Genomic DNA, 26,571 nt, shown 5'->3' with positions numbered 1-26,571 from the left:
GATCATGTAAATGAGGGAAACTATTTTAATTTTCTAAATTTTGTCAATCATTTGGGATGGTTTCTTTGGAGACATTTACTTCAAATTGGTAAAGCTTTCTGCATGTGACCAGAGCTCCAGCTGTGCATATTTTACAAATCTAAAACTGAATGAAATGCAAAAGGAAATGAAGTAAATTAACTTCCACAGTTAATTAGTAATAGTTAAGTTTAATTAGTTGAGAGTATTCCTTGCTAACTTTTCCACTAAGTCAATACAAATAAAGTGTAATCTAAATCTAGTCATGGGAGCTGGATGATTCAGAAGATTCTTGGAATGTGGATCTTCTCCATCTCTAACTCACTGGTTAGAACTTAGCCCATAGTAGTACTTTTTGTTACCAGATGACATGTAAATGCAGAATAAAAGACATGAAAATCCATTACAGTGTAATTAACTTTATTTTGAGGAAGAAGTTTATATGTAACTGTAATTTTTCTATCCATACCAGCAACTCCAGAAGGACTGAAAACTAGAACTTCCTTAACCATCATTGTAATACCAACATGAGTTTGTATGAACAGCAAATTATATAACTAATTGCTATGTTCAATAAATATTTTTTCTCCTGCACTGATTAAGGGGAAACACTACTTTAAGTTCAATTAAAAAAAATCAGTTAGATTTGTATGGTTTTAACTTCAAATGTTATCCACTGAGTAGCAGTCTAGAAACTTTTCATCTATAAAACACAACTTTTATCTTCAGTGTACAAGAATCTGTTTTTCCAAAGAAGTTAAACCAAATATGAAAATGTGCTATCACTTTAATATTTTACACAAAGCAATTTAACAAAAAAAAAAAAAAAACCTGTCGGGTTCATGACTATCTAGTAAAATTTGTCATTACAGAAAAGGTTCGGAGACGTTACTTATTTTTCAAAATTAACAACCAAGCATTAACAGAAAGATTAACAAGTTATTTTTTGGAAACACAGGTTTATATTAAAGTAGCTGAGTGCGTATATTACACACAACATGCAAGCTTTAAAAAACATCAATGCTCTCTTCTCCTCATTAGATTAGCCAGGAGTACAACTGTTTTAAAAACAAAAACAAAATGACTTACAAAATGTATAACACTTTGGGATTTCTATTTAGTTTTGCTTAAGATGTTTAACTACACAAAACTACAACAATTACAATTTTAAGAGTATTACAATAAAAGGGGGTGGAAAACAGCAATACTTCAACTGAAAATATGTATCTTCTAAATGAACCAAAGATCTTATAAGAGAGATTTGAGGGGAAAGGAGGGGGAGACCAAAGGGAAGCTAAGGGAAGAACTTTATTTAAAAATCATGTCCACAACTGTAATTCTTCCGTTCTTCAGTAGCGTCCTGGAAAAAGATAACAATATTACTATAAAAATCATGTACATTTAAACATTCAAACTTGCAATAGCTGAACTTACACCAAGGTGAATTTTCTGTTGCCACATTCAAAATTTCTCATTCATCACAAGTCTATTTTCCATTAAAACTAACAAATCAAGTCCAGATGCACTAGCATGGTTCAATACGAACTATTTACATACACTTACTTGGGCTATAGGAGCGGGATCTTGACCGTGATCGGTATCTGCTATAATAAGGTGAAGGTGATCGTCTCCTTTAAAGAGAATATAGAAGTTGTAGCTTTGTTATGAAAGTGTCTTTATACAATCACTTCTATATGAAGACAGTTGTTCCCTTGACAGTGGAAGATCGGACTGTATGGTTGATTTAAATCTGATCTGGCAGAGACTCACAATGAAATATTTAAGGAGCTTCCTAGCTTCTCTATTCCAAGTATGGTATTTAAACTTATGAGTTTATTTAGAATATGTTTATTATCCTATATGGTGCTCCGAAGTGTGCACAGCACTTCTGCAGACATGTAGAAACAAGTCCTTACCCCAAAGAACTTAGTTAAACTATACAACTTTGACAAAGGAGAAAGATTTTTAAATGGATTTGACCTCATGCTTAACCATCCCTTTAGTGGCTTTTACTTTCAATAGGACATTTTCCATTTTGTTTTAATATTTCCCATTAATTATACTTGCACCCCTGCCTATTTACATCCATTCTTATTAACTTGGGCTCAGATCTTTTTTCTCTTCCTCCCGATTATGAAACCTCACCTTTTTATTACATTAGCCTTTCCTCCAGCTCCCTACTAACATTATTTCCCCCCCCCCTTATTCCTCTAGAAATTAGTATGTGGACTGCTGAATATGCTATTTAGTTGACATAACTGTATTAGTAAGGCTACAAGGCTTGCTTCTGCTGATCTCTCTCCTAGGGGTCACTTGAAATTTAAGGACACCAGATATGTATGAGAGTCGCAAGCCTCCCCACAGCAACTACCTTTATTAAAAAAATTAAAATGAAAGAATCAAATAATTAATCCAACTTGTTACCTGTACCGGTAGTCATATTCTTCATATCTGTCATATCCTCTATCATATCCCCTATCGTAATAGGAATCACGACGACGACCTGCTCCTCCACCACCACCACCACCGCCACCTCCACTGCTATTTACAAAAAGGAACAAAATGGAAGCACAGAAATCTGCATTCTTTCTTGTGAATTTTAAGTTCTCTAAAATGATCTTCAGCATCCTCAAATGACAACTACTCCCTGTACACTTTCTGTCTCAGACTCAGTAGATCCCACATTTTAAAAAAAATCACTAAGTGCATTAATTGACCGGAGTGGGGAGGGGTTTAGACATTAAAGAGCCCTGGAACAATTCTCTCCCCCCCCCATCTTGTTTATTTTTAATATATTCCTCACCCAGTAAGCTCTTGGGCTATAAAAGATGTTCACCTTAAGTAAAAATACCATACTAAAAGAGGGCTTAATAGTGTACCTCAGGATCAACTGCAACAAACCCACCCACCCTACATTAGAGATAAGGAGCAGCTTAAAAAAGGCAGACGACTGAAATCCTCACAAGAAATACATTGCTCCTAGTGTCTGCAGTTCAATTCGAGTTCAAACATTTAGTTTAACTCGATCTGAGGGCCGTTCACACAGAATGAAGAGTCAATTCCTTACTGGGTTGGCCTGCCCATGTAGATGCCCGGGGTGGGGGTGTGCGCCCTCTTGGTGATGGAGTAATCCACGCGAATCCTCCTGCCGTCCAGCTCCATGCCATTTGCATGTTCCATCGCCTGCAGGGGAGACAGGGGCCCGGCCATTAGCTCGCGAGCTGCTACACCGCTTAATGAATAGGAGATAAAATGAGCGCTTCGCTTCTCAGTACGCGGCGCAAGCCCTGAACAACGGGCTCCAGTCAGGCTGCTTACTAGCGCCCCGCTGTGGCGAGCGGCGCGTCCCGCCCGCCGACATGCCCGTCGCAGGCGGAGTGTTGCAGCGCTGCCTGCACTGGGGCGCTGGAGTTACGTGACACGCGATCCCTGTGCTAGCCATTAACATACTGACGCTTTCCCCAGACTTCGACATTTAGCCAACAAAAAAGTTAACAGGCAGCAAAGCAGCTTCCCCTGCAAACTGCATCCTTCCGAGCGCCTGCTCCGACGCGGAGGGGACGGGCTCATTGAGAAGCCGCGCACACAGTGGCTTCCTACGGGGTGCATATGGCCGCATTACTGCTAGTCGGCTGCCATTTCATGCTCTCTCTGCCTCCTGCCATCTCCCTTACAAGGACCTACTCCAGCAGAGCTTAATAAAATGGCGGGTTTAGCCTACATGGATACCTAATTACAACCTTCCTCCCCACTCGCACTCTGAGCGGCTCGCTAAACCGATACACATCGGAGACTGTGCTGGAAGGCTGCGCCCCCAGACAGGGCTGAAACCCGCGCACGCCACTCATTCACTGGCCCCCTGCGACTCTGAGTTTTGAATCAATACAATGGCCCCCTAGCCCTATTCCAAATCATGCAAACTGGAATTCAAAGGTGCATAACACACTTTAAAGAGTTACGTGAATATAATTAAGACTTCAGTCAAAGAGATCAGAGTTAACCGCTATTATTTAAATATATTTATTAGGTTACAATTAAGTGCTACTTGCAATAAGCAGCAATTTCTGGACCCTTCCATCTAAGGGTGTTCTCAGCTGCTAACAGGTCTTTGGGCAATCGGTTCATACTAACAATTAGTTTACCTTATTTAGATTGTATTTTCCTTCTCCTATGTGAGCTAAATAGAGTTTTATTAAAATTAGCATACCAAATTGTGTTCCCATTTTATGGATTTTAAGTTAAATATCACACACCACACAAAAACTTTCTTGTAAATGATACACAAAGCATTCTCTTTTACAGACACTAAAATTGTAACCTTTAAAACAAAATTAGATTAAGAAATGGTTCCTTTTCAAGCCCTCTTTTTAGCCAACAATTTTATAATTTAATGTTAAAATCAATGCAATAGGAATCTACAAGACACCACCACATGGTCACTGTTCATATCCCTACCAAACTGGAAATAACACGATTCTCCACTAACCAATTTAATCCCACTTAGTTTGCTCTTTTATAATGCTGTTTATATCTAGACTATATTGCCACCTAGTGATATCTATTCAAACTCAAAAATAGCTAGATTTAGTACACTGAATAGCAGAGCAAAACCATAAGGGGATAATAAGCAAGATCTCAATCTTTCAACACTACACTTAAACATATAAATACAAGGTTTTGAAGTGGTTGCATACCCATAATCTTTTAAACTATTCCTATAATGCCATAAAATAAATATGCTGTTCACCAAAGATGTGCTAAGATATAAAAAAGCAACTGGCTACAGAATACCCTAGAACTCAACAGGATTCTCAACTGGTGTCATTTTGACCATAGGCATCTCAGAAACTTGATAAAGTGAAATTAGGTATAAAAGGTGGGGTTATTTTATATTGCAGTGGAAGATGTTTTAAAATCTCAGGAAACATGAGCCAGCAATTCTGGTCAAAGTCTTACAAAGCAAATATGGCGGAAGTGACAGCTAGCTCACAAATACAGACTTCTGATTGAGGTTTTTGTTTAACTGAAGAACTAACTCTACAGAAAAAGGAACTTCTAATTCAAACGGTCCCTTCCGTTTCAGGGAGAAGTCAGCCTTGAAGATGATCCATTTTGAGAGCTTTTATATACCAGCAACATACCTAAGACACTCAAACCTTATTTGCCAGTTAACTGGAAGAACGTCTTAGAACCACCATTAAGATAGGTACCTATGTATCTAAAGAGTGTAATTCTAGTGTCATATTTTGACCCAAAATATTCATAAACCGTTTCCCCAAAGAACATTACACTTTAATATAAAGATTATCCAGTTTAATTTTTAATTCCAGAGCTCTTCAGAAAATCTGACTGGCCTGCTTAGCGTCCCAAATAAATGTTTATCAAAAACAAAACACAAAGATCCCCAAAACCCCCACATAAAACACAAAACTAAAAAAGTTGAACTGTCAGCATCATGGTCAGGATTTTTAAAATAACTTTAAAGCAATTTCCTTTTTTACCTATGTGTATTACAGTTTGTATAGACATCTATTTACCCAACAGGCAAGAACAATGGGGCCTAGTTTTTTAAAATGTAATTTAAGTCAAATAATTTTTATAACCTGATCCCACCTTCAGCCACTAGCAATTCTTCTTAATGATGCTCTGTACTATTCTTAATAGCACAAAGCAACAAACAGAGAAATCCATGCAATAATAGTTCATGGACTGCTTTTGGCATCTAAGGATCATTGCAAAATGACTCAACTAAGGCCACTTTGAAAATCTGCTTCCATTTCCTGCTTCTAAACGGTCCACAGGTGAAAGTGTCTTAAATTTGCACAGACATTGTCAGGGACACACATTAAGAATGCTAATAACTTTTGATATTGTTTGCATTTCTGTATCTCAAACACATTAGTTTTTATGGTTATTTTGTATTTATATGCAAAGCGTATATTTACTACTTACTGTAAAGTATATAATAAAAAAATGTTAACTTGCCTAGGGAAAGTTTCCCATAGTTAATTAAATTCTTTAAACACATTTGTAGCAAATATATTTTCAAATAGGATTGCACGTCCATACGGCAGAGTCTCAGAAATTCAGTTTTTAATAAAAAGGGAGGAAAACAGTATTGATTTGAATGTGCCCAAAATCTAGAATAGATGCCCAAATTTAAGAAGAAAATTATTAAACTTTAATTTTGGTTTTAAGCATCACTGTTTACTACCTTTCAGAGGCATAATATGTTTTCCCTTGTTGATTTTGTCCTTTTCTATTTGAACACTGATTTTCTCCCCAATGCCTGAATGTTTCTACTGGACCTGAAATAATCATGGCTTTTATAAGATGATGTAACAGACAACTCTTCTACAGAAAGAAGTTTTAGTAGTTTACTTGTGTAGATTACATGGGCAAAACTTGGTAAGTCACCATCTTCACAGAGGGAGAAAGAGTAGAAGCATATGAACATTAATTAACCACATGTGAATGCTTCAAATGATCTTAAACATGGAACAGCTTAGTAGCTGTTTAAAGCCTTACAGCTGTTCAGTGGGCTATTAACTTCTAAGTTGGTAGTTTGTGTAGATCTTAGTGGACTGGTATACCACCTTTACCCTAGGTGACAATGGCCAAGGATTCAACAGGCAGAGAATCAACTACACTTTCATCCCCCTAGAACAGAGGTTTCCAAACAGTGGTATGCATAACCCTGGGGATACATGGGAGAAATTGTGCAAGGGTGGATTTTATTTATTATATTATTTATTGCATTTTCATAATAAACTAATCAAAGCTTTAAAACTGTGGGAATTTGTTATATAAAATACAGTAGTTAATTTACTCCAAGATGTACCAAAGAGAACACAGATACATTGATGTACAGAGCCCTCACCTCCAATCACCCTGCAGCATGGGTTCAGTTGCCCACTAGAGGGGAAATATATAAGCTCAAGGGTAATTAAGGCATGGTTCCCTGTAGACTAGGGAAGGTAGCTGCAGGTTAATTGGAGCACCTGCAGTCAATTAAGGCCCTGTTAGGAACCTAATAACCCCTACCAGCACCAGCCCCATCAGGCAGTCAGCGAGAAGGAGGAAGGAGAAAGGACTGGAGCTTGGAGGTGTGTTGAGAGGTTTGGAAGACCTGAGAACTGAAGCAAGGGAGACCCTGCCCAGCAGGACAGGGAGACTCCCTTCCCCCCAGCATCTAAGGACCAAGGGTAACCCCACCTAAGGGGGACGAGGGTAAGAAACCCACAGGGGTTGAGAGGGGCTGGGACTCAGAGTGAGGAGCAAACCCAGACCCCTCCGCTGCTTCCCTCCTCTACCACCTTCCCGGGCTAGTAGCGGGGCCCTCGGCACCCAAGAGCAGGGCAAAGGGTGGCATTTTAGCTCCCCACCAAGAAAAGCCCAGGACCCACCAGACTAAAATCAGACATCTTACCACACCTTACACACTGTAAAAATGTTTTAAATAAAAAAGCTTCCAGCTATAGCTTCTAAATAGTAGTCAATGCCTTTTGGGACATTCAAATATTTCTACATATATTTATTTTCAGTATTTCTTCACTAAGAACTGAGATTACTTGCATAGAAAGACTTTCTACTAAGTCATTGGCTTCTGTTACCTATTTCTTACCTGAAGTCCTTCCTATGTCATAATCACTTCCACAAAAAACAATTGTGATGCAATGGACAGAATTAAAAAATGTGATAGGACTACACAGTCACAATGAATGAATTAAACTAAAGCTTTTATGAAACCAATATATTGTTTAATACCTAATTCAGATCAGAATAAAAAATGCAAACAAATTAAGCATGTAAAAATAGCTTTTTATACTGTAATCTGTGAAGCCTTACATTCAAGACTATTTCCTTATAAGACTCTGAGTCAGTTTCCTACTCTGGTGCAGGTATTTGTAATGTTAAATATGTTAGAAATTACAAGCAAGCCTGCATTTTACATATTTAAACATCCTGCTAAGAATTTGGGATCCTGTTTTTTAAAAAGCTTTTAAGAATTTACGAGTAGATAAATACAGGGTAGAAAACAAAATTATTTTTAACTGGAATGCTTTTCTAATGTTTCTATGTTGTGTGTCAGCAATGTCAGGACATTTTACAATCAGCAAACATGTTTTTAAATAATCATCCCATAGGTCCAAAACTCTCTTAATTTCTGCTGGTGCATTTTGTTCTCAAGAGTTCCTTCTGTATGATTTTTTTAAGCACTCACTGAATAATCTGTATGAGAATTTTCGAAGTCTGTAATAAACTATGTAAATTTATTTCTGAACACACCAACAAGCCAGCACTGTAGAGAGTAATTAGCACTGATAATTCATAACAGTGGTCATAAGTAATGTAAATATTTGGTCAGAATATTTTTGTGATTTTTTTGGAATTAAGTTCATGTTTCAGTGCTTGGGAAAGGTGATGAACTGACTGCCCTTAAGTTCTCTATCTGCAGAACAAAAACACAAAGTACATCTAGCAACAATGTGAAGTTCATGCTTTATTAATGTGTTATGCTGACCCAAGGAAATTAATCTATAAAGGTCTAAAAAGCAGCGCAGTCTCTATGCCTACACAATCCTTGGTGCCTTTACTTAGACTGCCAAGAGTGTAAATTACCACCATTTCTAAAAGTAGTTTTGTAAGATTAACAAAACTGTAAATTCCATACAACTGGCATTGATAAAACTGAAAATTTTCCATATAATTACCAATACCCTGAATTATCCAGTCTCTCACAGTTAGAAGTTTCCTGACCCATTACTGAACAAATACACAATGTTACAGATATTCCACTTAGGATTTTAGTGAGAAGGCATTCCACTTCCCCATATGTGCAGCATTGTTACTGAAAGGTGTTTTAGCTATGAGTGCGGTAGTAGTTTTTCCCACTGCTATATATATTCTTAGTCAACACAAAACATTCCTGAGGATGCATGTTTTTTACAACGGAAAAGTGAACCCCAAAACGCAAATAGGAAGTAGGTGGATAGGTGAGAATGGGCTAGAATTCCATCAAGGTTTTTAAGTAACAATGCTGTAAATAAGTGGAGGTAGACTGATTTTTCATTAGAATTTTATGATGGAATGCCAATCCTGTGAATTATCTCCAAAGGGAGAAGATTACAGATGTGATAATCCCTTGTAATCAAATGCCATTCCTTAAACATCTCATTCTTTGAGACTGAGAAACTCCAGGAAGATCAACGCAAGTGACCACATACTGCAACAGACAAGACAAAAACAAATATCTTAAGAAAATATGTGAGTGATAAAACATCTCCTTTCCTCTAAAAAGCACAATCAGACAGAACCTCAAAGACTGAGCCCTCAGAAACCATACTTGTTTTACAATTGATCTTACTCAAATAAGAAACATCCTGGATAGGACAAAAAAATACTCTAGCAGGTAGAATACTTCAGGTACCTCTGCTTTGAAAATAGCAACTGAAGACCAAACTGGACCCTTAAAGAGTCTTAGTAACATTGTTTTGAAAAAGCATACAGGAAGGACCACGTGCAAACTTTGCATATATTTTGAAGCAAAACAGGTCTTAGGTTGGCAAGTGAAACAACCCAGCCTTATGTAACAGCATGATAGTACAGGACTGCTAAAAGCTTATAGCAGCAAGAAATACACTCAACACAGCCTTTGTAGTAATAGCAACACCTATTCAATTGGTGTTAGATAGAAGAATCTGGGTGGATTAAGGCTGTTCAACAGCTGATCTTTTGGAAACACTGGAATAAAACTGTAAAGTCATTTATTGCATCTATTGAAAACAAAGATGAGTTTTGTCAGTTGACCCCATGGTGTCTTGTAAGCTCAGCAAGTAGATCTTTACAGTACTCCACATGAGAGCTCTTTGGAAAGAAATTACTCGCTTTGTGAAGTAACTGGTTCTTTGAAATGTCTCCTCCTTCAGGTGCACATTCACCCCTCAAAGCCCTTGATCAGAGAGAGTTAGCAATGTCTATTCAGCCCATGCCTCCTTGTGCCCAGTACCAAGGCTACTGAGGGGCATACAGGTGAATCGCCCTTTCCTCTCCACCCAAACAGGAATAGTCTGAAGCAGAGGGGAAGAGGGGTGGGTAGTGGAGCACCCACAGAGAGAGACATCTCTAAGATCCCAGTGATGCTGGAACAGGAGAGGCAAGGGGCTATAGCCCCACTACTTTTAAAAGTGGGAGGGCATACTAGCCCTAAGGGCAAGCGACCCGGGGGGTGGGGGGGAGGCAGAGCCATGGCAGAGGGGACATAGGGAAAGGGGCCACAGTTCAGGCGCTGGTGGTCCCCCCACCTTTAGGGAGCTTCTGCCGCTCCTGAAATAACCAGTTACTGCACAAAGTAACCAACATCATCTTCTTTGAGAAGTGTCCCTATGAGTGCTCCACTTAAGGTAACTTCTGAGCAGTCTTCAGTGGAGGAGGGAGCTTCAGAATAGAGTCCGGAACTGAAGACAATACTGCAGAACCAAGCCTGAACAGCATGGAGCAAGGCGTAATATTTTGATAACGTATGTATTGAAGCCCATGTAGTAGCCCTACAATATTTCAGATACTAGTACACTCACTCAGTAATGCCACAGATGTTGCCTGAGATCTGGTTGAATGTGCTATTACCCTAAGGGGCGGGGGTGGATGAACACCCGCAGCATCATAACAAGTGATAAATACATCTAGATATCCATCTTGATAGCCTATGAGTATTGAGAACTGATTGAGAGATCGAGAACTGTGTGGCTCTATCTGCAAAGGAAATAAAGAGCCTAGGTGTCTTCTTAAATTGCTTGGTCCCATCTAAGTAGAAGGCCAATGCCCTTCTGACATCTAGGGTATAGAAACAAAAATCTTGTAGAGAACTATGTAGCTTTGGAAAAAACACTGATAGATGAATGACTTGAATACGGTGGAACTCTGATAGAACCTTAGATAAGAAATTTAAGATGTGGATGTAAAGAGAACTTACCCTTAAAGACCACTGTAAATGGGGGTAGGGAAAGGGAATCTGCCATTTAGGATCCAGTCTCCTTAACCTTATGGCTGACGTGATGGCTACTAAAAAGGCTGTCTTCATAGACCAAAGCAACAGAGCAGGTTGCCACTGGTTCGAATGGAGGTCTCATAAGGTAAGTGAGTACCAGACTGAGATCTCAGGTTGGGACAGGGTTTCTAATCTGGAGATAGACATTCTTCAAACCTTTAATAAACCTAGACCACACTGCATGAGCAAATATGGAAAATCGTTCTAGTGGAGGATGAAAGGCTGATATTGCCTTAGTATATATCTGAACTCCTGTGGTACCGAATAGGGGATCAGTACTGATACAGTAGCGGAGGCCATGGTCGCTAAAGTAGATGGTACCACCAACTGTGGGCATACCGAAACAGAAGCTGATGGTGTGTGGTGCTGTTGCTTGCTGGTGCCGAATGCATGGGTACTGACAGTTGGGCTGAACTTGATGGTGCCAGTCCTGAGTGTCTGTGCTTGCCCTCCTTGCTGGTAGAAGGTACCAAGTCCTGATTGGACCTCTCTCCTTCCTTGGTGCTCCAGGACTTTACAGCCTCTCCAGTACTGGATGAGGACTCCTTCAATTCAGTGGTATCGATTCAAGAGGTAGAGCCTTCAAGACCATAGATCTCACCAGGGTCCTGGCATAGGGATGGATGAGCAGATTGAACGGACATTGTTAAGTAAAAATCTCCAGTCATGGGCTCGACAGGAGCACCCATAGGGACACCACTTGAAGAAGAAGAGGAGCAGCTTTCTAACACCTCTATCTAGGTCCTGTTCAGTTGGAATGAGTGTAGTGTTATGCCATCTACTTTAGTTATGCCATGCAACAATAGAATCAAAAGCCAAAGTAAGGCTGAGGTTTGGCTTTTATCCATACTGGAGAGTGCCATTAATTACTGCTACAAGGACCGCCTCTTTCTCAAGTCCTATCTAAAGGATGACAGAAAAATTCAACATGTCCACACATATTAATTATATTTAATTTCGTACGGCCTACGAGAGACACTCATGTACCAGGACCCCACTGACAGGCGCTCCATAAACACAGAACAAAAAAGAAGGTTCCTGCCCCAAGGAGCTTACAATCTAATTATACAGCAAGAGACAGAGGGTCACATGAGACAACATTCGCCAGCCTCACTGGCTACTGGTGTGCTGAGACCATAGCCCAACTGTTAAGCTTTTTGGGTGCACCATGGCATAGGAGAGTTTTAAGGACTGATCTGAAGGAGAACACTGAAGTGGTTTTGTGGATGTTTACAGGAAGCTCCTCCCAAGGGTGAGGGGCAGCATGGGAGAAAGCATGAAGGTCCTTGTTTGAAAATCTAACAAATGGGTAATGGAGGCTACCATCATGAGCCAATCAGAAGCAGGAGTAGACATCTTGATACTTAATGAGAAATGATAGGGTGGGGCTATTAAGTGATGTTGAGTTTGGTTGTTACCACCTATGATGTTTTTACTTAAGTAGAGGGAGACTGGATAGGATATGGAGAGGTGGCAGTTACATGTACTCTGAGACATGTTGGATGGACGTAAATTCTACCGTGACAGAAATTTAGCACTCTGGTAAAAGACTGGAAATTCTGTAGCAGTTTCACACTGAAGGAGTATTTTACAGAATTAAATACAAGCACGTTAAATTCAATTAAATGTTGCACCATAATTATCAGTTTTTTAATCAGCTGCAGAATATTGTACTGAAAATACAGAACTGCATTGTGGAAGCTGGAGACTATCAACAGTTAAGAGATAGCTGGGGCTTTTGGAAACTGGGAAAACAGTTTATGATTGTGAAATAAGCATAATACCTAGATGTTTCTGCTAATGTGGTCAGCATCATTATAGTTAATAAGACTGACACAAACTGTCATAATTAGGTTCCAGAATTAACACTCCATTGAGCAGGAAGATAATTCATACTTAGACCTACTGTTTCAAACTGTCTACACACTTAGGAAGACAACACAGAGACAGTTTACACTCATTTCATATTCTCTTCATAACCACGAGGGCTAGAAACTTTAAAATAAAATCTTAAATTTTGCTTAAGGTAGGGTCTGTGTAGCCAGTTACTCAGTAGCAGAAAACACAGGTACTAAACTCAAAAGCTGATCAGCTTTGGCAGGGTCACATTAAAAACTGAAAAGAACCTTAGTGAAGTTTCAGACATGTCAGAATGCACATGAACCTGCTAATAGTCCAAAGAGACACTTGTCTACTTTGGACTAGTTCACGAAAGACTAAAGCATAACTCCATATTGAACAGGAAAGAAAGTTCAGCTGTTTACATGGATTCACTTTAAGGGACACATGCTGGCATGCATGACTTCTACATATGGCAAGTAATTCCCAAAGGTATGTAAAAAAGTGCTCTGCTTCCAGTTACTTCAGCTGAACTGGCGAACAAGAGGGAGCATGGTCTAGTACTGTGGATATGAACTGTTCCCATTGAGGATCCAACCATCAATCACACTTCTTCCTGCAATCCAAAATCCCACAAAACTTGGTGGCCAGAAAGAAGTGCAAATATGGGCACCACAAGAAGAAACTGGGCCTCACTTTGGAGACTGGGGGCAATGTGTTGAGTAAGGTGCTGATAATTACGATGATTTCCCCCATTCCCCAACCTCCTTCCATCCAACTGTTTCAAGTTATTGTGGAATAACAAAGTGAAGTAACTGCAAGAAAAAGAAAGAAGCTTCTCTTTTCCTCACTCCTAAAAGCTACAGCCTCTGGTAGCTTTCTTCCTATCTCCCATTCCTCTCCCATGAGTGCTTAACAAAAAACATTAATAAACTGATGTTCTACACCCATGAGCTATTCTCCATTTTACAATCAAGAAACTTAACCTGCAAATTACTCATCTGTAGTTACACAAGAAATCGGTGGCAGAACCAGGAACTGAACCCAGATCTCTCAAGTCTCAGTCCAACGTTAACTGCTAACCCACCCTTCCTCTTAATCAAAATGCCTTCTACCTTAGCAAAGGAAGTTTTCTGTTTCTCAGCCCCTGGAGTGCAATCAATTGGGTAGCTACCCCCTCATGACCCACTGGTGGGGAGAGTAGGGGAGGTGTCACATCCCAGCATTTGAGAAACTAGTTTAAAGGAAGCAGCATTGACTGCACACTTGAAACTGCTGATGTGGTGTCTATTTTTCTTCATTTTGACAGAGCATTGTTTAGAAAAACTGGAGATACACCTTTAATTGAGGTGGCCTCACAGCCACTTGAAATTTCAATATAATTTCATATCTCGGAAGAAGTAACAATACACCTCTTTTTAAAAGACACACTACTTTTCTATGGTGTTCTGTACCCCTCGTGCAAAAATCAATTTAGATTCTTGGTTTCCATTCTTTCCTCCTCAACTAACCATATCATGGATAGAGAATGATCACTCCCAGGAGCAAGGTATGTCTTAAGTGTTTTGCATTGATTAGTAACCCACTGACCAATAAAGGCACATACTGACAAGTCAAAGTAAGCTTTCCAAATCTTGTTCCTTAAAACAATGGTGACAGACAAAAGCTTAAGACTATGAGGGAAAACAGTGGTATCTCACAATTCTGACAGATAAGAGACTGCTCAGGGGAAGAGAGAAGTGACTTTTTAAAGGCAGATGTTTAAAAAGTTTAATAGTTTAAAAAATCCATGCCCTCTAAAGATTTTATTTCCTTTTTGTAACAGATGTATGAGGCAAAACAGGGCTTGCATTAGTGAGTAGTTATGGTTGTGTTAATGGATGTATAATGATTTTACTTTACAACTGTCAAGCCCAATAATGTTTGCAAATTAAATCCCATTGCTTAAACAGTATACTGGTATATAAAATTACAGTATTTTATAAACACTAAACCATTACTTCTCATGAATTTGACCAATGTACTATTTAAATGGCAATTTTCAGCATTTATGAGATTCACAAAATACAATGCATCCGATGAAGTGAGCTGTAGCTCACGAAACCTTATGCTCAAATAGATTTGTTAGTCTCAGGTGCCACAAGTACTCCTTTTCTTCTTATAAAATACATTTAAATTCTTTAATTTATAAAAATATCTGTAAAGATTTTTACAAATCTGTAATAAGAATCAACTACAGTCAAGAGCAACAACATTAATTTACCTCTTTAGAATCGTCTATTCTCTCAAAATAAACAAAAGCGAATCCTCTTGATCGTCCAGTCCGCTGATCATAAACCACATTGACGCCACTCAAAGGTCCGTAACGGGAAAAGACTTCACGCAAGTCTCGCTCAGTGGTATACAAACTGAGGCCAAACACTCCAAGGCATGTGTTAGGATCTGGATTAGCCTGTTAAAACAAAAATTCAAAATATATTCCATTAAAATGCTATTACTATCATATCCGCCAACTACTATTTGTTTTCCTGGTTATTCAAAGCTTAGCATTTCAACCTTAATAAACTAAAAGATATTTTCAAAAATCAAACTTAATTTTTTGATAAAATCTATTACAGCAAATTAAATATTGGCAAACGATGCTGAATTCACAGTACTGGAAACCGAAGCCCTTTGTTCACCTACAGAACAAGTACAATGTAGACGCCTACTCCAGAAGCTTTCCGATAGCTGCCCCTAGCTGATATGCTACTGGCCTGATTTGGAAGGACAGACACTAGTGGTAAGAGTAGCACTACTCTCCATTGAGATTCCATCCTTGACCTCTCTGCAGAGACTGGAATGTCATTTAACACTCTATTCATGGATATTTAGCATAGGGATGTCTGAATTCCTAATTTATCTTTTGCTAGATATGGACATCTCAACTATTACTATACCTGTAATCTCCCCCAAAGACTGAATATTTCTGTCACTTTCCCCCATAATAGTTCTATGTCTGTAAATAAAAGGCTCAATTTAGGTTTGTAAGGTGCATCTCTCTAAATTGTCCTATCCCTCTAAACTGACCAAGATCACAAACTCATCTTATCTAGATAGTATAGATGTGCACTATTTTAAGGGACCTTGGCAGTCCAGAGCCAGCAGGACTAGAGTTCTGCAGCAAGATGCCAGGATTCTTACATGGTAGACTGGAAATTCTTTGGCACCTTCATTTCAGTTGCACTTTACTACTTTTACTTAACCTACTTTTTTAAAATATAAAATTGAACCATACAATCAGTACAGTACTTCCTTTTATTACATTTATTTTATGTTGTCTCCACATTTTCATTTTTTGATATGCTGGATATTTTAGTTTTAATACAATCCATTGTAGAAACTGTTTAGAAACTTTTGGAGCTGTCGAAGCACTTTAAGACTGTAGGATTAATTGCAGTAGCTGAATGTTTCAACTACAATGATCAGCAGTGAAAGTTAATAAGACTGAAATTTAATCAATCATTTTTAGATAGGACAATGATATGAATGGAGCAGTTCACACTTTTCAGAACTATGGTTTCAGATTTTCTATCCACAAGAAGTACACTGGTTTACAGGTAATTTTCTTCACAGCTCCAGGGATCAGGAACACCCCTCCTCCCATACACACACTTTGGAGCATAATTCCACAGCCATGAAATAATTCACTGACATTTTCAGTGACTACTAACTTGATGCAAGTCACTGATTTACATAAAAAAGTGTAATTTCATTCCTTAATTCCCTAAGGGATCCCACATCTCTACAATTGGCATGAACCTCTTATTCATGTCAGTTATTCTAAAAGTAATACTGTTTGTGACAATGTGTGGGACCTGTGCAATTTGAAATGAGGTTTCCATTCTGTGTAAGGCATAAATACACATTAAATTTAAAAATCAAGCATCTGTATGATAATTTTGTTCTTGTCATTGTTAGAATTTAAAATTACTAACTGAAATTTTAGTGAGAAAATTTGTTTGTACCTTCAATTGGTTTACTTTATTCAACAATGTCAAATGCACAATCAGTTTGAATTATTTCTTTGTGTAAATCTTATACAGTAAAAGAGAATGTTTAAAAAGAAAATGCAATTGTACATGCCATAAAAACTGACAGGGGATTCCTGGACAGACATGGGTTCCAAAACTACTACTATAATGACCAGATCACAAATTTATGGTGTTTCTTTAAGCACTGCTCCTGACTAAACCATTTTCTAGCTGGTTTTCACACTTGTTTATAATTTACACAGCTTAAAGTTTTCCGTGTCTGAGTGTAAGCTCATTTACAATATTATATCGCAATGTTTATAATTCATGGTGAGAACTGATACAGACACGGACCATTGTAATCATCTAATCTGACCTCCTGAACATTTCAGACCACAGAATCTCTCACACTCACTCCTGTAATAAGCTCATAAACCTCTGAGTTACTGACGTCCTCAGATCTTCATTTAAAGACTTCAGTTTCAGGGAATCCAACATTTACTCTAGTTCAAATTAATTAGTGAGTGACCCATGCCCCATGCTGCAGATGAAGGCTAAAAAACCTGTCACTCTCACCTGGGGAAAAATTCCTTCCCTACCTCAAATATGGCAACTGCTTAGGCTCTGAGGATGTCAGCAAGACCCAACAGCCAGACACCTGGGAAAGAATTCTCTGTAGTAACTCAGAACCCTTCCCAGCTAGTGTCCCATCTCAGACTGTTGGGGATAATTGGTACTAGCAATAGTGGATGGGCCACTGCAGGCTATCATTATACCATCCCCTCCGTCAACCTATTAAACTCAGTCTTGAAACAAGTTAGGAAATTAGACAAAAGTTTCTAGCCATCAGAGGAGTGAAGTTCTGGAACAGCCTTCCAAGGGGAGTAGTGGAGGTGACCAGGATGGTGATAGTGACTGTGAAATGCTCAGGGAGATTAAAGAGGCTATTAAAATATAAAACTCAGTAATAATGGGGGATTTCAACTATCCCCATATTGACTGGGTACATGTCACCTCAGGACAGGATGCAGAGATAAAGTTTCAGAGTAGCAGCCGTGTTCATCTGTATTTGCAAAAAGAAAAGGAGTACTTGTGGCACCTTAGAGACTAACCAATTTATTTGAGCATAAGCTTTCATGAGCTACAGTATCCAATGAAGTACTCCTTTTCTTTTTGAGAGATAAAGTTTGATACCTTGAATCGGGGTGGGCAAACTCTTCAGCCCAAGGGCCACATCTGGGTATGGAAATTGTATGACGGGCCATGAATGCTCACAAAATTGGGGGTTGGGATGCAGGAAGGGGTGAGCGCTCTGAGGTGGGGCGAGAAATGAGGAGTTCAGGGGGCGAGAGGAGGTTCTGGGCTGGGGCAAGCCGTTGGGGTGCAGGCTCTGGCTGGGGGTGCGGGCTCTGGGGTGCAGGAGGGTGCTCTGGGCTGGGACCAAGGGGTTTGGAGGGTGGGTCGAGGATCAGGGCTGTGGAGGGAATTGGGGCTCAAGAGGGGGTCAGGGGTGCAGGCTCCAGGTGGCGCTTACCTGAAGCAGCTCCTGGAAGCAGTGACATGTCCCCTCTCCGGCTCTTAAGCAGAAGTGTGACCAGGCGGCTCTGCGTGCTGCCCCGTCTGCAGGCGCTGCCTCTGCGGCTCCCATTGGCTGCGGTTGCTGACCAATGGGAGCTGTAAGGGCAGCACTTGGGGCGGGGGCAGCATGCGGAGCCCGCAGCTGCCCCTCTGCATAGGAGCTGGAGTGGGGGACATGCTGCAGCTTCCAGGAGCCGTGCAGAGCCACACATGGAGCGGGGCAAGCCCTGAACCCTACTCTGCGGCAGAAAAACACAAGAGCCCAACACTGTAGCATTTAATTTCAGAAAGGGGTACTACACAAAAATGAGGAGGTTAGTTAAACAGAAATTAAAAAGGTACAGCACCAAAAGTAAAATCCCTGCAAGCTGCATGGAAACTTTATAAAGACACCATAGAGGCTCAACTTAAATTTATACCCCAAATTAAAAAACGTAGTAAGAGAACCAGAAAAGAGCCACCATAGCTAAACAACAAAGTAAAAGAAGCAGTGAGAGGCAAAAAGGTATCCTTTAAAAAGCAGAAGTTAAATCCTAGTGAGGAAAATAGAAAGGAGCATAAACTCTGGCAAATTTTTAAATTATATTTAAAAATATAATTACGAAGGCCAAAAAAGAATTTGAAGAACAGCTACCCAAAGACTCAAAAAGTAATAGCAAAAATTTAGTATATCAGAAGCAGGAAACCTGCTAAACAACCAGTGGGGCCATTGAACTATCGAGATGCTAAAGGAGCACTCAAGGACAATAAGGCCATTGCAGAGAAACTAAATTCTTTGCAACAGTCTTCACTGCTGAGGATGTGAGGGAGATGCCCAAACCTGAGCCATTCTTTTTAGGTGACAAATCTGAGGAACTGTCCCAGAATGAGTGTCATTAGAGGTGGTTTTGGAACAAACTGAAACTAAAACAGCAGTAAGTCACCAGGACCCAAGAATGCTGAAGGAACTCAAATGTGAAACTGCAGAACTATTAACTGTAGTCTGTAAACCTATCATTTAAATCAGCTTCTGTACCAAATGACTGGAGGATAGGTAATGTGACACCAATTTTCAAAAAGGGCTCCAGAGGTTATCCTGGCAACTACAGGCCGATAAGCTTGACTTCACTACAGGGCAAACTGGTTGAAACTATAGTAAAGAACAAAATTGTCAGACACATAGATGAACATAACTTGTTGGGGAAGAGTCAACATATTTTTTGTAAAAGGAAATCATGCCTCACCAATCTACTAGAATTCTTTGAGGGGCTCAACAAGCATGTGGTCAAGGGAAATCTAATGGATGTAGTATACTGAGATTTTCAGAAAGCCTTTGACAAGGTCCCTCACCAAAGGCTCTTAAGCAAAGTAAACTGTCATGGGATTAAGAGGGAAGATCCGCTTATGTATTGGTAACTGGTTAAAAGATAGGAAACAAAGACTAGGAATAAATTATCAGTTTTCGGAACGGAGAGAGGGAAACAGTGGTGTCCCCCAGGGGTCTGTACTGGGACCAGTCCTAGTCAACATATTTATAAATGATCTGGAAAAAAGGGTAAACAGTGAGGTGGCAAAATTTGCAGAGGATACAAAACTACTCAAGATAGTTAAATCCCAGGCAGACTGCAAAGAGCTACAAAAGGATCTCTCAAAACTGGGTGACTGGGCAACAAAATGGCACATGAAATTCAATCCTGGTAAATGAAAAGTAATGCACATTGGAAAACATAATCCCAACTATACATATAAAATGATGGGGTCTAAATTAGCTTTTACCACTCAAGAAAGAGATCTTGGAGTCATTGTGGATAGTTTTCTGAAAACATCCACTCAATATGCAGTGGCCGTCAAAAAAGCAAACAACGTTGAGAATCATTAAGAAAGGGATAGATAAAAATATAGAAAATATCATATTGCCTCTACAGAAATCCATTGTACGCCCACATCTTGAATATTGCATGCAGGTGTGGTTGCCCCATCTAAAAAAAAGATGGATTGGAATTGGAAAAGGTTCAGGAAAGGGCAACAAAAATTATTAGGGATATGGAATGGCTGCCGTATGAGGAGAGATTAATAAGACTGGGACTTTTCAGCTTGGAAAAGAGACAACTAAGGGGGGATATGATGAGGTCTATAAAATCATGACTGGCGTGGAGAAAGTGTTATTTACTCCTCATAACACAAATTAGGGGTCACCAAATGAGATTAATAGGCATCATGTTTAAAACAAACAAAAGGCAAAAAATTCTTCATACAACGCACAGTCAACCTGTGGATCTCTTTGCCAGAGGATGTTGTGAAGGCCAAGACTATAACAGGGTTCAAAAAAAAACACAAAAAAAAACCACACTAGATAAGTTCATGGAGGATAGGCCCATCAATGGCTATTAGCCAGAATGGGCAGGGATGGTATCCCTAGCTTCTGTTTGCCAGAAGCTGGGAATGGGTGACAGGGAATGGATCAGTTGATGATGACCTGTTCTGTTCATTCCCTCTGGGGCACCTGGCATTGGCCACAGTCAGAAGACAGGATACTGGGCTATACGGACCTTTGGTCTGACCCAGTATATCTGTTCTTATGTTCTTTTTGTTTAGAAAAACTGGTTATCTTCTCAAAGAAAGATCAGGTTAGTCTGGCATCACTTATTTGTAAAACCATGTTGTAATTTTATCCCAATTTCCATTTACCTCTATGTCTTTAATTACTTTTTCAAAATTTGTTTGAACACCTTGCATTCATCTGAGGTCAAACCAACAGGCCTGTAGTTTCCCAAGTCCCACCCCCACCCCCCTTCTTAAATATAGGCACTCTATCTGTAATTCTCCAGTCACATGGTATGACACCCAAGCCTACGGATTCATTAAAAATCCTTGCTATTGGCTAGCAATTTCATGAGCCAGTTCCTGTAATATTCTTGGATGGAGATTACCCAGGCCCCTCAATTTGATCTCCTTAAGCTGTTTTGAGTTTGGCCTCCCCGTACAACGTGGTAGTTTCTACTTCCATATCCTTGCTCCTATCAGCAACCCTACCACTGCCCCCAAGCACCTCATTATCCTTATTAAAAACTGAGGCAAAGTATTTGTTTAGGTGTTGGGCCATACTTATTTTAATCTCCACCATGTCCTCAGTGTTTAGCAGTCCCACTTCCTTCCTTGTTTTCTTTTTGTTTATATGGCTAAAGAACCTTTTACTATTGGTTTTAATTTCCTTTGTAAGGCCCAGGTCTGCTTGACTTTTGGCACTTCTCACTTCATCACTATGCTTTCTGACCTACATTGGTGGGTCAAGGAAAATTGTTTATTCTCTCAAATATACAAATAAATAGGAAATCAAGTCTATTCAAAGTATTTAAAAGGGGAGATGATGAAATATTTAGATCTATCCATAAAGTTAAACAGAAGAAAAAAAATGTGTAAAAAATGCACAATGCCACGTACTATTACAGGAGGAACTGGTGGTAATCTCTATATTTAGGCTTCCTTACGCTTTCCATTATATCAGATTCTTATAACTCTTTTTCCAGAAGCTTTAACACCTACACTGTTCACAGCAGGCTTTTGCAATTTGACAACTGAAAAGCCCTTCGGTAGAAACACGTCTTTAATCCCATGAAATTCCTTTTAGATTTAAGCAGCGTTATAAACAGTTAAATAATTTCCCTTCTTTCACTAGCATTCCTCAGGAAAATTCTGTCTGCATGCCAAAATATTAACAGAACACAGACATTCTAATGAATCAGGCTGCTACAGCACACGACGTACACTTCTATCCTGACATAACGCAGTCCTCAGGAGCCAAAAAATCTTACCACGTTATAGGTGAAACCGCATTATATCAGACATGCTTTGGCCTCGAGCATTTCCTTTATTAATAGTCACTTCCCATCCCCTGACTGACCCCTCTGAACCCCCAACCCATCCAACACCCCCCCCCCGCTCCCTGACTGCCCCGACCCCTATCCACACTCCCGCCCCCGACAGACCCCCACCCCCCGGACTCCCACGCCCTATCCAATGCCCCCTTTCCCAGTCCCCTGACCGCCCCGCCCCCCAGAACCATCCAACCCCCCCCCCCAAGACCCTCTGCCCCTTATCCAACCCCTCAGCCCCAGCCCAGCACCCTAACACGACACTCAGAGCAGCATGTCAGAGCCAGACACACTGACGCGCTGATCCGCCAGAATGCACAGCCCCACTCCGCAGAGTGCTGCTTTACCGCACTATATCGGGGTAGAGGTGTATTAGAAACACCTGGGCCCTACCAGAGCAACCTAGTAGTGCTGTTTAGGGAAGCAGCTTGACCAAGCCCCCTAATTCTCCAACCACATGGGTAGAGCCCTACAAATCTGTGGATATCCACAGACTATGTTTGCAGATTGGACACGGATAAAATTTTATATCCATGCACGGCTCTACACATAGGACTCTGAGGCCATGATCTGGGTCTCCCCAACTCCCTGCCCTTGGGGGCATCATATGAGACAAGAGCTCCCTCAGCTCCAAGGGCAGTTGGGAAGGGAGTAGAGACAATCAGACCAGGATCCCCCATCTACCCCACTGACTCTGCACATGGCACCTGTAGCCCACTCCTGCTTTGGGATAACAGTCTTCTGCTGCTGCCAGTTAATACGGTCAGTTCTTAAGTGGTAGAAATTTTGCTGCACTGCTGAGGGGTTGAGGTCTCAAACTTTCTTGATTATCCATGATGGTGACTGTTACAGCCGTACAACCCGCTTTATATTTTTCCCTTTAACAAACCTAGCGAAGTGCAATACAAATAACTGCTTCAAAAGAAAATTGTTTAGGTTACAAAACCAAGAATGCAAAAGTTAAGAAGGTCCATATTTATAGTTGCCTGTGCAGATTTATAGTTGCCTGTGCAATCTTAATTCTGCAACTTTGTGCACATGCATTTTGACAATCTTTAATCACATTTTCCGCCCCCCAAAGACACCTACCTCATTTAGTCCACAGTATGTACAAGGGGGAAGAATTTAGGTTGCATGGACAACTGTGAATCTGACATTCCCCAACTTTCAAGTTATTTGCTTTGTAACCTAAATAACTAAGGGTAGGTTTTTTAAAATGTAATTTCCTTGGGTGTTTGTTAACATACTTTTAAACCTTAAACAACCTTTTTTAATGCATTTTTGTATATATGCGTAGAATGCATACACTACTCGTAGGTGTGAGTGCCTAAAAAATTGCCACTCAAGTAAAACACATACTCATGTTGTACACATGTTCTAGGCTGAATTTTATACCGAAAATGTTGTATTGTGCAGAATAAATGAAATGGGCATATCGCCATATCCGAAATGCTTTCCTCATTTGAACCTTCTAAAATATTTTAAGGTAGCAAGGGGGTCAATAGCCACTTTTGATATGGAGAAATGTATTGTCTTATTTTGGACTGAAGTTAGCTACCATGGTTACATAAACTAGTGTATTTCCCAAGTTGAGCAATTTAGACTGCTTATTGATAACTCCAACAATAATGTAAAGAACATGTAATCAGGCAAACTGAAGGCAAATGAAATTTTGTTCCACCTTACACGCTGACTTTCAGTGTAGCACTAGTCTGGAATTTGAAGCTGCTATGTTTTTTTACACCACAGATTGCTAGATGCTAGCTAAAAGCCTAAAAACCATTTGACACCACCCCAAAGCCCTAGCTGAAGTTTCAAAAGTGTGAAACATCTAATTTAAAAAACAAACAGAACTCTGAAAAATACCACTAAATAATGGCTAATCAACAGGGGCGTCATGATAAATAGGTCTTTCTGATTCAGTAGGATTTATTTCTGCTGTAATACGTGGTCACTGTATGGAATCGGTTGAGAACCAATGCAGATGACTGGATAAACCAACAGAGGTTTATACCAGGATGGGACTACCAGACAGATTGTCTCCTTTGCAAAAGGTAATTTACATGACATGACAAAAAAAAATGGAGGTTATGTAGGAGCAGGATTTTATAATTGTACAATAAGAATAGAGGTACTAATGTATGTCTTGATTTCATTTTACCAGCTACACCATTTGAATAGCAGAAAGGAATGACCCTCTGGGACGTTGGTAGAAATGCATCTGACAGACTGCCAGTGTCTGTACTGATGTTAAGGCAGGGACAGACCAGAACAATCCTTATGACTGATTATGGTCACCCTTTTGTTTTAGGATAAGTTATGATGTCTACTAGGATTTCCTATATTTTACAAATTATGCACTCTAGTTAAATGTATTGTACATTTCTTTGTTTTAAGGTTTATTAAGTAAGAGACAGGATCTTGTATTGCGTCTATGTTAAGGAGATCCAAAATAAACTGACACTATTGGTATTCTCAAAGGTCTCTGTAAAAGACTGTTTGTGTGAATGAGGAATGTATGCATAAGGAAAAGATAAGGTGTGAAGGCCATTGTTATAGCCAGATGGTCATGGAAGAAGGAGTGAAGAGACTTAACGGACACCAGAGAATCATCAACATGCATCCATAATGAAGGAAGGGCAGACTGACGACCCTGAGATGAAGGCTGGATCAGAACCAGGACAGGAGGACCCTCTCGGAGGTGTATTGGAATGTTTACATCAAAAGATACACCAATTAAGGAGTAACCCAGTCACAAACTGACACAGCAAAATCCAGAGACTTCAGAGAAAAAAAAGACGGTAAGAACAGGGTGCTTGGCCATGGAACTTTGGGTTCGTCTTGCCACACTCCAGGAGCATCGGCTCATGACCGACAGAGCCCTACTCCCCTCTGCGACCAATCTGGCTGGCCACTAGATTGATCCAGACTCTGGACTGGTAACTATAAACATCAACTGGCAGGAGAGTGTGTGTGTGAGAGAGAGAGATTGAAAAGCATATGCTAACTCCTGTATTCTCAATAAATGCGGTGTTCTGCCTTCTCCCCTATAAAGATCCCGTGTGCTTCTTATAACAGTTAGAGCTGCTCATCAGACTGGAATCTGGACTATGTCTAGTAATGTACCAAGTGAACTAGGGTAGGCTGAGATAGGAGAACTAGGTATTGTGCCTGAGACCATGGGTAAGCAAAGGCCAGACTTCAAACAGGCTCAACGGGGAACAGTTTGGTAGGAATATTCTTTGCTGTTTTCAACAACCTTGTGACTTGGGAGAAACCCATTATGAGTACCCAAATGCCCATCAGGACAGACAGATAATCCCTGGAAGCCTTAAGATCAGCCCTTTAAGCCTCCTTGGGAGACAGAGCCAGAAACTAGGGACAGATAGGGAAGTATTACTACCATGATACAAGCCACTGGTGAAATCTCATCTGGAATAGCATGTGCAATTCTGGTCTCCCATGTTTAAGAAAGATGAATTCAAACTGGAACAGGTGCAAAGAAGGGCTACTGGGATGATCAGAAGAATGGAAAACCTACCTTATGAGAGGAGAATCACAGAGCTTGGCTTGTTTAACCTAGCAAAACAAAGGCTGAGGGGAGAGATGACTGCTCTCTATAAATGCATCAGAGGGAAAATACCAGGGAGGGAGAGGTCTTTAAGTTAAGTGCCAGTGTTGACAAGAACAAATGGATGTAAACTGGCCATCAACAAGTTTAGGCTTGAAACTAGACAAAGGTTTCCAACCATCAAAGAGAAGAGAAGTTCTGGAACAGCCTTCCAAGAGGAATAGTGCGGCAAAACAACTAAATTGTTTCAAGACTGAGCTTGATAAACTGACGGAGGGGATGGTATGATGAGACAGCCAACAATGGCATGCAGCCCATCTGTGACAGCAACTATCTCCAACGGCTGGTGATGGGACACTAGATGGGGAGGGCTCTGAGTTACTACAGAGAATTCTTTCCCAGGTGTCTGGCTGGTGGGTCATGCTGACATGCTCAGGGTCTAACTGATCATCATATTTGGGATCAGGAAGGAATCTACCCCCAGGTGACATTGGGTTTTTCACTCTCCTCTGTGGCATGGGACTTGGGACACTTCCTGGTTTAAACTAGAGCAAATGGTGGATTCTTTGTAACTTGGAAGTCTTCAACTCACGATTTGAGGACTTCAGTAATTCATCCAGAAGTTATGGGCCTATTACAGGAGTGGGTGGTTGC

The 26,571-nt window shown here is 40.1% G+C and overlaps 1 protein-coding gene across 2 annotated transcripts in view; it reads right to left on the bottom strand.

Moving 5' to 3' along the window:
• Positions 1–421: 421 nt before the first annotated feature.
• TRA2A (transformer 2 alpha homolog) overlaps positions 422–26,571 on the bottom strand; it is a 53,254-nt gene continuing 27,104 nt past the window's right edge. For both annotated transcript variants that reach the window (XM_048838384.2, XM_048838385.2), the window contains 5 exons: positions 15,168–15,356; positions 3,086–3,201; positions 2,443–2,559; positions 1,582–1,649; positions 422–1,378 (listed from right to left, as the gene is read on the bottom strand). In XM_048838384.2, the coding sequence (XP_048694341.1) occupies positions 1,368–1,378; positions 1,582–1,649; positions 2,443–2,559; positions 3,086–3,201; positions 15,168–15,356 (501 nt within the window). In that variant the 3' untranslated portion in view covers positions 422–1,367. The remainder of the gene's footprint in view (positions 1,379–1,581; positions 1,650–2,442; positions 2,560–3,085; positions 3,202–15,167; positions 15,357–26,571) is intronic.

Source organism: Caretta caretta, chromosome 2 (assembly GCF_965140235.1).
Source record: "Caretta caretta isolate rCarCar2 chromosome 2, rCarCar1.hap1, whole genome shotgun sequence".
Lineage (NCBI taxonomy): Eukaryota > Metazoa > Chordata > Testudines > Cheloniidae > Caretta > Caretta caretta.
Note: the sequence above shows the minus strand (reverse complement) of the source record. Positions and strands in the feature narration are given on the sequence as shown.